Source organism: Nasonia vitripennis (genome assembly GCF_009193385.2).
Source record: "Nasonia vitripennis strain AsymCx chromosome 1 unlocalized genomic scaffold, Nvit_psr_1.1 chr1_random0011, whole genome shotgun sequence".
Classification (NCBI taxonomy): domain Eukaryota; kingdom Metazoa; phylum Arthropoda; class Insecta; order Hymenoptera; family Pteromalidae; genus Nasonia; species Nasonia vitripennis.
This window is the reverse complement of record NW_022279599.1, coordinates 87,931-99,946: the sequence shown is the minus strand read 5'-3', so window position 1 is coordinate 99,946 and position 12,016 is coordinate 87,931. Positions and strand designations below refer to the sequence as shown.

Here is a 12,016-nt window from a genome sequence, read left to right as displayed (position 1 = left end):
ATGAATTTGTCCATAAAAATAATATTTTATCCAAGCAATTCAATCAATTTGGATTTAGGAAAAATTTTGGCTCAAAGGATGCGTTAAATTATACTACTAAAGTATTGTATAATAATTTAGATAGGAATATACCAACAATCGTAACTTTTCTTGGTCTGGCCAAGACTTTCGGTACGGTCGATCATAAATTACTACTTAAGAAACTTTACTGATATAGGCATTAGGGGTCAGGCTTTGGATCTTCTTTAAAGCTATCTTGATAATAGATACCAGACAGTTAAAATCGAAGATAGTAGAAATGATTTTTTGTTAATAAAAACAGGTGCCCCTCAGGGTACTATCCTGGGACTACTACTATTTATCTATATATATATATATATTAATGATATCTTGAAGAAGATCTCCCTGGACTCCATTCTGTCTTATGCTGACGATACTGCCATAAAAGCCACTGGATAGACTTGGTTAGAGGCGCAAAGTACCACGAATAAATTCCTATTGGTCATAGATAACTGGCTGGCGGTAAATAAATAATCGCTAAATGTAGATAAAACAGTCTGCATGCCATTCGGAAGCTATTGTAATAGTGTACCGGCTCACATAGAAGTAAAAATCCAGGATAGGATGTTGACTAGAGTGTAGAGCTGTAAATACCTTGGAATTGTTTTTGACTATAACTTGAAGTGGGATAAGCATATTCAATATAATTAAAAATACGAAGTACTTACTTTATATTTTTTATAAGTTATCAAACATCATGTCGACGGTAACACTACGACTGATATATTATGCTTTTTTCCATAGCATGATAAGCTATGGAATCTTAGCCTGGGGTGGAGTGTATAATAATAATCGAGATCTGGTGCAAAAATTACAAAGTAAAATATTGAAGATAATTAATAAGTACAGTTTCAACGTACATGACAGCCCTCTAAACCTAGAACAACTTTTCATCTTTGAGGCAATAAGACTACATTATAACGACCTCAAAACCCAATACTTAAGTTCTACAAGAGTTACGTTACTAGGAAAAAGAGTTTAATTATACCTAAAAGTTATAAGAGTCAGTGACAAATAAAGTATCAACAAAGCAATCGTTACATATAATGCGCTACTAAATAGTCTAAAGGTAGAAGAGATAGATAAACCATCAGATAAGAATTTAATCAAGAAGTGGATTAAATTGAATTATTGACTATAATTGCCATAATTTAACATATGAATTATTTAAAGGAAATTTGTTAATATTGCGTGCAAAATAAAATATAAGCAAGTTATTTGTAAAACGCTCAATAATAAGCATGCGATTGATGCTTTGAGTTTGTAACATATAGAGTAAGAAGGAAAGTTTTTCTATTTTTAAATATTTTTTAATTTTAAGTATTTTTTTAATTTTGTATTTTCTTATGTAATGCCAGTGCTTGCAAACAGGTAACATGTTTACCGCTGCAAGGTACTGAGTGACTATATCAACTAGTTATACTCTGTACTATTCTGAAATAAATAATAAATAATAGGAATAATAAAATGTCTTTCCGTTCCGCACTTAAAACAGCATTTACTTTTGTCGTACGTCTCCGTACACTTTTAATCTCCCTGATTCTGCAATTAAGCCAACCTACTTCAAGCTTTCCCTATGCAATCGCTTTTTGGGCAATCTGGGCAGGCAGCGGTACGACGGCGGTCTGCGTATCTCTATAGGTTTTCCGGAGGATCTTTGCGGACGTCTTCTCTACTACTTCCTTCTCTTTTAGAAACTCTCTACTCAGAGCTTTTAGAATATCCTGCATAGAGGTTGGCATGTCAAGGTCTTTTATTTCAAAGACCACGTCATGCTGATGCCTCTTGATTGTGGCTACGTCTACCAGCACTGCTTTAACCGCTTCTTAAAGTTCCTGCGTTTTCACTTCCTTGGTGCGCCCAAGCTCCAAAAGAAGATCTCCTGCCACCGCTTTGCGTATCTTATTTACGCTGTTACTGAGAACCGTCAGATTGGGGTCCGCTTTGATTTTCCTTAAAATATCAGCGTATGGATGAGTGTGTTTTTTCTTTTTATATAGCGTAGGCAGAGCAAGCTCCGCACAAGTGGCCCTCCGACATCGGATCCCCACAGGTGCTATCGTTGAACAATACTTCTGTAGGGCCCGTTAACTAGCCTTTTTTGGCTTCTCCTTTGAAGTTTGACATTTCCATACATCCCCCATCCACCAAGATGACTAGGGGATCAGGATCAAACTCGTCTTCTTCATTCTGCATCGTCCAGCCGTCTACTTCGAGCAGCATCGACCGGCCATCCTCTGGACAGACTCAACCCCGACACCTACGTTCCTCTGCATCCTGTGAGGGAGTCTGGGTTCAACAAAGTTACCTACGTTCCTCAGCATCGGTCTGAGGAGCACTTAGAGGTACTCAACCCTAGCTCCTACGTTCCTCTTCATCGGGCAGGAAAGTAAGAGCTCAATTCTGTGACCTACATTCCTCTGCATCAGTCCGAGGAGCGTTTCGTATCTACTACCTAGTGGCCCTCGTCTAGCAACAGTTTTACTCAGCTGTTTCGCCTTGTCCTTCCCTTCTATTCTCTTCGTAATTCTTAACCTTCTTGAGAATGGTCCTCACGTAGTTGTTTACTGCGCACCAGCCATCCTTCGACGCTAGCATAGCTGTCATCATTGACTCAGGGGTCACCCTAGTCTGAAGGTAAAACTCGAGTTCTTCTCGTTCCATTTCGTATCGTTTCGTATTGTTAGAAGGTCAATAGGCAGCATACCTGAGATAACGCACACTGCATTTTATGATACTATTATGATACTGTTCGGTAGGCAGAAGCGACCCGCAATGCAATTCTCCGATAAACTGTTGACAGCTTTCGTGCATAGGACTTCACCAACATAGCGTCAACACATATTGCGGCACCGTATAACATAATTGATGTAGTTACACTGGCTAGGAGTAACCTTCGACCCTGCGTTGGTCCACCTACATTTGGTATTAGTCGCGATAGTGCAGCACCTACTTTTGCTTGCTTATTGCTCACCCTCTCAAGATGCTGCTTAAACGTTAGTCTGGCGTCTATGGTGATTCCCAGGTACTTAATATAGTATTTCTTTCGAGCCCGCTGTGCCTGTCTGCTGGTTCGATGTCGTCAATTTCTTTATCCCACCAGTATACTGGCGGTCGTCTATAATTGGAAGCCCACCTTGGCATCGTTGCGTCGCAGGCTTGGGTAATAATTCCAATTACCTGCTCGACCTTAACATTTGCAGATCCAAACAGCTGTATTTCTTCTAGAGCCAGCAGGAATGTGTCCTTATCATAATCCTCCGTTTTCCAACCGTCTATTTTTGTCGTTGTTTTGCCGTTGGATTTCTGTTTTGATATTTTTATCTCCATTATTATCGCTTGGTGGTCACTATTTCTGTAATGATTGCTTACCGTGCACGATCTAACTAAGCCAATCAGGCAGCTGCTAATAAACGTGAGATCTATGATAGATCCTGCGTCTCCTCTTTAAAATGTGTAATAACATCCCTGGTTAACTAAGATCAATTCAAGGGGGGCAAATGCTTCCAATAGCGCTTGGACCTGGGGTCGACGAACGAAGGAGAACACGGTAACTTTCTCGCACGTCAACGTACTCCGTCAACAGTCGGGAGAGAACTCGCGGATTTCCCGCTCGTTCTCGCGCTCACTCTCTCGCCCGATTGGCTCACAGTCTGCGCAGATAACGAGTCAGTCATGCATCGGCGCTCGCTGATTGGCTCGCGATATGCGGAGGACTAATCAGCGCGCGTGCCGACGATGCTCGCTCTCGCACCAACGTTGACGGTTAGCTAGCCCGTTGCTCGAACTAGAAGATATTATTAGCATTTTCAGCGTCATTTGGAATTAATCAATGTAAGTACAACTAACAAAGATGTTAAAGTCGTATAAAATTTCTGTTACACATCGACTGTTCACGCATTTTTTATCGTAAACAATAGTATATTACGATACATGTGATTTACACGCCGTGTAATAATGGGTCGATTTAAGTCACAAGCATCGTATATTATTTTATAGCATCTGCCTGCCCTAAGTCCGTTATGTCACAACTATCCGTGACATAAACAGTCCTGTACAGCACCGTGCGTTTAGTGTCCGAGCGTAGCGAGACGACACACAACGTATGGGAGAACAAAGAATTCGAAGACAAAGAGAAGCTCGTAATGCAGCGAAACGTCGTGCGGGAGAAGGCTGCGCGCGCTCGTGAACGTAAAACAGGAGGGAAGAGGGAGCAGTGCGAAGATTCACGCAGAAACGGCTGGAGTAGGCTCGGCGATACGTCGGCTGCCCGTGAAATAAGGAAGCGTACGAGAGAATAGAAGGAACTGCGTAATTTAGGTGCGAAAGCACTAAGACCACTCAAGTGAGCGAGACGCATACGCCTTGCGTGGCGGCGTTGCACGAAAGGGCGCATAAGGCACTGTTTTTTAAGGAAAGGTTTATAGGCAAAATGCAGACGTATTGAGAGAATTTTTATTTTTCATCTTCGTACGTTTTCATAAACGTTCGACGCATTTTTATACTTTTTGTACTCTATTTTCTTTTGTTTATATCCCTGTGCCAAGTCTAAAGTCAATCTGTCAACGCATGTAAAAATAACATTAGACCGTAATTTTAGTATGCACACGCTGCAGCTAGTGATTTTCATTCAAATGCCATTTGTTAACGGATTAACATTTTTATTTACGACTGACTATAATAACCATTTTATTCCCTGAAAAGCAGGACTAAAGTAGCTTTTTATTTCCACAGATGCGGAAAAAAAGTTTTGATAATTTTAAAAATTTTTGGAAAAATTAAATGTTAAAAACTAAAAATAATCTACAACTTTAATCTCTTAATGCATAATTTACTGTTATTCCACGCCCGACTAAAAAACCCACCTTTTGCTCTTGATAAGCGCGGTAAAAGGTTAATTAGCGGGGCAAAAGTAATATTTATTTTACACAAATTTTCAAAAATGTCAAAATTTTTAAAAATTTTGAAATCAAGATTGAATGATACCCCCCCCCCTCTCAACGACTGCTGCGCGCAGTTGCTTCAATACTTGATTCCCTCTCTGCCACAGTTCCTTGCGCGCAAGTGCCCCCACTTCTACTAGTGTTTCTGCGCTGCGCACCGAACGCCTATAAATATCGGGCTCGCTCAGGCGCGATCATCAGTTGTCTCCCGGCTTCGGCCCGGTGCAGACCTCCCTACCCTCTCGAACAGAGCTCTCGGCAAGGTCCACGCTCCCGGACTATAGGTACGGTTCCGACTCCTCACGAGTTTGTCTCGTGCAGTCGAGCAAGACGGTCGACCAGCAGAGCCCTGCGCTCTCGGACGCTCCGACACTACTCGCACAAAGTTGAGGTTTCTTCTCCTTCTCGGACGAGCGATCGGTCAAAGCTTGCTTCCCGGACCAAGTCCACTCTCGGTGCCTTGACGCTCAACCGGCCAAACGACCGAGGTCCACCGAATTATCTACCGGTTGACTTAGTCCTGGAAGATATACTAGGGGGCACTCGGATCCCGTTTTGGTCGTGTCTGCGGACTAGAGCGCAAGTTCATCGCCACTCCACATTTTTAACTTTTCTTCATCTTCCACATAAAGTTCTTTCTCCCCCCCCCCCCCCCCATACTAACGTAGGCTTCCTATAGCCACGACTCGGCAAGCAGCGCTTGTCTCTTTTACGCTCTCTGACTACCACGATTTACCAATCTGCCCTTTTCAAGGCAACCTAATATTAACGTAGAACCTACTCCCGTTGGCCCGCCTTATTGTTCAAGGTCGGCTGACAAAGAGAGCATCTCACGATCTCTCGGCGTACACGCCTTGTAACATGAAATTCATCTTAAGATAGATTTTTAACTTATTTTACATAAGGTCAAAAATATTTCTATTGCAAAGTGCTCTCCGGGAGGAAGCAAACGTTTGAAATAATTTTTCACTGGGAGTTAAACTCGCTTCATGAAGGCAGTCTGAATTTTCAAGTCTCTTTTAAAGAAGTGGTCATACGTTATTTTAACTTTATATGCATTGTATGTCTGAATGTATATACCTGAAAAATATATTTAGAAAAAGCACCCCTGGTAGAAATCTTGAGGAGTTGTTGCCGATTAATACCCGAATTTGAGAAATTACGCGAATTTATTTGAACCGTTTTCGCCAGTTACCTTGTGACTTGCTGACGTGAACCCGTGGAAAACTCGGTAACAACCCACGAAGCAATATGAATTTAAAATTTTAGGTTATGATTTAGTGCAAGAAAATATATCTAGACCTATATAATGAGCTGATCTTTTGCATGCACATTTCTTTTACAATAATGAAACAATATTTAAAGTTAAATTTTTCTCAAGTGATATACTTTTAATTTCCATCCGGACACAAAGCAACAAAATTTGAAAATCAGTCATTTTGTTCAAAACCGCTTGTAAGTTTTATAAGTCAAAATTCTTATTCATGCATTGAGAAAAAAGGCAAAGTTATTATAACTTTCTACATATAAAAATACACTAGAAACCAGAAATACAAGTGGCTAGAGTTCTTAGATCCTCTGGAACAAGCCTAAAAAGAAATGTCACCCGCCAAATCCAAAATTTCTCATAGCTCTCGAGCTGACAATTCCAACTAGGATATTTAAGTAAAAACTGATACGGTGACTAATTTCTAAATAGTTAAACAAATATCTGTACAAAAATTCAGATATTTAGCTTTAATACAACACAAATGGTATAGTAATAATGAAGTTGGACGTTGACTACTAAGACTATGGCTCCCATTTAACTCAAGTCACCAACATAATCAAAATGTAAAATAATGTGTGATATCACTTAATTAAAAATCAATAAAAATATAAGCCTTCATTAATAAATCATTTTTATCTTATATTGAATAAGTGTTATTATACTGCATCATAATAACCTCAAAAAGTTATGTTATATGCGCGCGCATGCAAATTCGGCTTCCCGAGTTGTTGCCGAGTTTTTCTAAAATTTGTAAGAAACAATTAGTCTTTGTAACTAGCGATGTGCTACTTTACTGACTAGTTCAACTTGTCAATTTTCTACCAGGGACAACGTTTTGTCTTTAACAATGTCTTCAGTCTAACCACAAAACAAAAAGAATCCTAATAATTTATCAATAGCCTGAATAAATTTAATTACGATACACTGAGTATACTAAATGTATGAATACTTAATACATATATCAATTTTATTAATTTATATGTTCATATGTATATTTATTTATTTCAGAAAAAAATTATCCTCTTGCTAGACAACATTATTTGTATACTAAAGATGGCTTTGGATGCGCGTCGATGTTAATTGAACTACATCAAAAGCATGGTTACTCGAACGAAATTGACTTTTTTATAACTCAAACAGTTTTACAGTAAGTTGTTATTCCATTGATAATAAATTTAAAAATAATATTATCCCTACATATAAAGCATGTTTTAAAATTTTCTGAACATCATATTTGTAAATTATTGTTTGAAGCACTTGTCATATTAATATTCGTATCCTAAACAGACTGTATAATCAGTGAACAAAAGCTTTATGAGCCCCTTACCTCGCATAGTCAAGTAAAATTTGTGATAAGATTTCTTGTCGAGCACGATATATTTGTGCTCGTCTCACTCTCTTTACCTAAGTCACATTACTATATTTAAATGATGCAATTAATTACTGTTGGGTTACGGATGAAGTAATAACGACAGTGATTCGAGGTAATATAGCTTTATCAAGACTGTGATGGTTAAAGTAGTCCAGTATACATCCCTTGTGACTTGTGGTGGCTGGAACTGACTAAAGAGACGACGTCGGATGGCTTTTTGGGTTAGCTTGGAGAGAGGAGTGTAATCGGAAGGCTCAGAAAATGAATTCAAATATAATATCCCGCTGGCCATTTATCTTTATCTCTCTATCTCTATTTACTATCTATTTCTCTCCACGAACGGAATGACTCCCGTTGTTGAGATGATAAGGCACTGACCGCCGTACAGTGGACGGAAAAGCCAAAAAAGTGATAAAAAGTTTTGATTTATTCGAAATTACGGCTAAAATGACTCTATAAATGCTCATTTTGTTCGTTGTGTAATAGGGAACTGAAAAAAGTGTATTGCCGAAATATCTGACAGTATATATATTTGGGAAATTAACATGGGAAAGATTAACGAGAACTAGCCATTGCTCAACTGTACGTACTCAATGTCTGAAGGCACATTTCAAAAATGTGTATTAATACGATCAAAGCATTAGAAAAAAGCTTTAATTTGAGGGCTGGTGGGTTAAAAATGGTTGCCTAGGTAAAAAGTTGTTTAGGCTTAAAAATAGCAAAAAATCGTAAGAACTTGGATTTTTTACGGAAATCAGCGATTTTTTCCATTTTTAAAATCCTTATATCTTTTGATCCAAGCCGTCAATTTCAACCATTCAGTCCTCAAATTAAAGCTCTTTTCTTTTACTTTCGTTTTCAAAATTTAGATTGAACATTTTACTGTTTTCATCAGCTATATATATTTTGATTTTTTTCAGTGCCATATATATAGGCAATTTAACATACCCAAAACTTGTAGAAAATGATGATTAAATTAATTGATTTTTATGTAAGGATATAATATATGATTTTATATCAAATTACATAATTTTTCATACTTAGATTAATTGAGGGGATCTTGTAAAAACACACAAAAAATCGACGATTTTCCGACTACGAATGCGTAGCGCATGAAATAAGTAGTTTTTTTGTCCATATTAGAGAATATTCATTTCTCAAAAAAAATTTTAAAGTACTTTTTTATGTAAAATTATACGGTTATCATTTTTCAAGTCAACATTTTTTCTCTAAAACCAATATATTACAAAAAACCATAATTTTTCAGTTATCTTTGTTAATAACAAAATACCTTTAAATATTTCGAGGTGTAGACCGAAATATTTTTGTTCTACAATATCAAATTGATAGATTAACGTTGAAAAATTAAAGGAACCTCGCAAAAACACAGAAACTTAGCTGGCGTGTGTATTAATTGATCCTTAGTGGAAAAAAAAATTCTGCACGTAAAAGTTTGTATCTGAAGCGTTTAGACTAAAACAGAAGATAACTGAACAAAACAGAAATTTTTAGTAGAAGAATGTCGGAATAGAGACAAAGACAACAGTTATTTACAGGTATTATTAGTTTTTTTTCAGTTTTCTATTCTATTATGTTATTAAAGGCGTGTTTTAAAAAGAAAAATCAGTAGAAATCCGAAGATAACTGTTTTGATTAGGAAAAAACTAGTGAATGTAGAAGATAACAATCATAAAATGAAGAAAACTGTTTTAAACTATAAAAAAACGGCTGTCTTCGCTTATTAATAGGTATTGTCTGTTGTATTCATTTTTTACTCATTTACAAAATTGTAAAATATTTAGCTGAAAAAAACTCTAGCAAACTAAATAAAACTAAAGACAACAGAAGATTATTGTTGTCTGTGTCTTGATTCCGACATTTTTCTGATGTCATCTGCAGTTCATAACTGTTTTCTTCAGTGGTTTTCATTTTTCATTTCGCTAGGGATTTAAGATATCATTATCATTTAATATAAAAGTAAATATTGTATTATGTATTACATTTTAGTACAGAATATAAATGTTATTTTATTGTTAATATTATTTTATAGTTATATTTTGTTAATATAATTAATACTTTGATGAAATAATTACAAAGAGTTTGAAAACATTTTTTAATATTTAAAATTTCTTTCCATTTAATTACAATCTAAAAAAACAACATTAATAAAATATTGATTTGTCTGTATCGGTCTTCCCGTGTGGTGAGAAAGGAGAGAAAAAACTTTAAAAGATTTGTTCTTCTCTTCTCAACGTTTCGACGGACAATGCCGCCCTCATGCGGAGACTGATATGAAAAATTGTAATATTTATTAAAACTTGTTGATGTATAATAATGTATGTACAGTGTAACAAAAAATTACAATTAAGGAGGAATTCGGTACAAGATTTGTCGAGAAAACGCTTCGCCGCTGCGCGGCGAGGGGAACGTAGGTTAACAGTTAATGACATAAAAACAAGCGAATGCATAAAAAATATAGAAAACTTGATTACTTACAATAACTTACCAGATAAAACCGCCAATGACATACGAAATATACTGATAAAAAAATCACACAACACAGACACAAAACTAAGCACACAAAAATATAAGATACAATTTTTAAGAAAACATTACAAGACACTAAAGATTTTATTAAAAATAACAAAAACATCATCTTCACTTTAGCCGATAAAGGCAATGTGACCGTTGCAATGCTAAGATCCGATTACATTGAAAAAATGGAACTACAATTGTCAAACAAAAATACATACACTGAAATAGCGATAAATCCATTATCAAAAATCCAGAACAAAGTCAAAAAATCTATGAACAATTGGAACACTAACGGCTTTTTTGGAAAAAAATACAGTAAATTTAAATTGACACAAACAGACTCCACCTTGCCAAAATGTTATGGACTACCTAAAAGTCACAAAAAAAAATTCTCTTTACGACCTATAATCTCAACCTACGTATTTTTTATCGAAAAGCCTCCTTAGAATATTACAAAATAGCATTAAAAGCCCTGACTCATACGTAGTAAACAGCTATGATTTCATAGAAAAAATAAAACACATAGTAGTCCCACCGAACCAGCGCTTAATCAGCCTCCATGTAAAATCACTCTATACCAACATTGACCAATCATTAGTAATACAGTCAACCTGATTTCATAACTCTGGAGCATATCTTGGAGAATGGCTGGTTAATTTAAGTTTTCCACTGCGCCTTCTAACACTCAATCGACGCACATAATTAGTTTCAAAGTATTTGACAATAGGGTCTTATTCTGTTGGCAACTCGTCGCGAATAGCTCTAAAATGTTTAACAACTTCATCGGCAGGTACGAAGGCTAAAGAGCAAAGCAAGTAAAGGCCTTGTTTAATTCTACGATCGTCGCTGTTGTACAAAGTTGGCATAAACCGCAAGTCCCAAACCGTTGGGTTGCCCTTTGCGTATGCGCTACTACAAAATACGCGACAATCCGCATACACCAAAGTTTTTGAGGTTATATTACAAGCCGAACGCGAACTTTAAATCGTCGCTACTCCTAGGCGTATAATGAGCGACTTTGAGATGGGATTTATTAATTCTGCAAATAAAGTTTTTGGCGATCGTAAAGTGAAATGCTGTTTTTTTCACTTACGCCAAAACGTGTATCGTCACGTCATAGCTGAAGGTCTTCAGACTTTGTACAACAGCGACGATCGTAGAATCAAACAAGGCGTTTACTTGCTTTGCTCTTTAGCTTTCGTACCTGCCGATGAAGTCATAAGCTTGCGGTTTATGCCAACTTGAATTACAGCACCAACTATGGAAAATAGTTGGAAAAAAGTGAAGGCGCTGTCTTAGATGTTCCATCAACGAACCAAACATCACAACTAAAAAGTTGTGTTAGATTTTCCGTTCTGCTAAAAATCAGTATCCTTCCGCGGTCTTTTTCTTCCTCTTCATCTTCGTCGTCGTCTTCAAAAGAGTCATACAAAAGGAATTTACTCCCGCCTAATGTCGTTGCATACTGAGAAGGTATTTTCTCCAAGTCTGATAAACTCGTCGGATTAGGAGGCAAATTGCATAAACGAACACGCGAGACTTATTTACTCAAGTTAAGCCGCTCTGGCATTTCTGCTAGTATTTTTGCGTTTAAAAATTTTTGTATAAAAAATGATGTTTTTACAGTTTTTAGCTAATGAAATATGTATGTACCTGATGGAACATTTTGCAATTGCCGACGCAAAATACGAGCGGAAGGCATGTGTGGATGTACTGCAGCAGCTCTTTTAATTCCAGCAACCAATTTTACAGCTTGCACAGCTTCCTGATTTGGGGCATGGTTATGACACTGAGCGACGCCCTTATGAATGACGATGTTGTGTGGGTCTGTTATGG

At 37.0% G+C, this 12,016-nt stretch overlaps 1 protein-coding gene across 9 annotated transcripts in view; it reads left to right on the top strand.

Annotated features, from left to right (window-relative positions):
• LOC100498673 (UPF0363 protein CG9853 homolog) overlaps positions 1 to 12,016 on the top strand; it is a 203,114-nt gene that overhangs the window by 124,550 nt on the left and 66,548 nt on the right. For all 9 annotated transcript variants that reach the window (XM_031921446.1, XM_032601395.1, XM_032601397.1 and 6 more), the window contains 1 exon segment: positions 7,282 to 7,420. In XM_031921446.1, the coding sequence (XP_031777306.1) occupies positions 7,282 to 7,420 (139 nt within the window).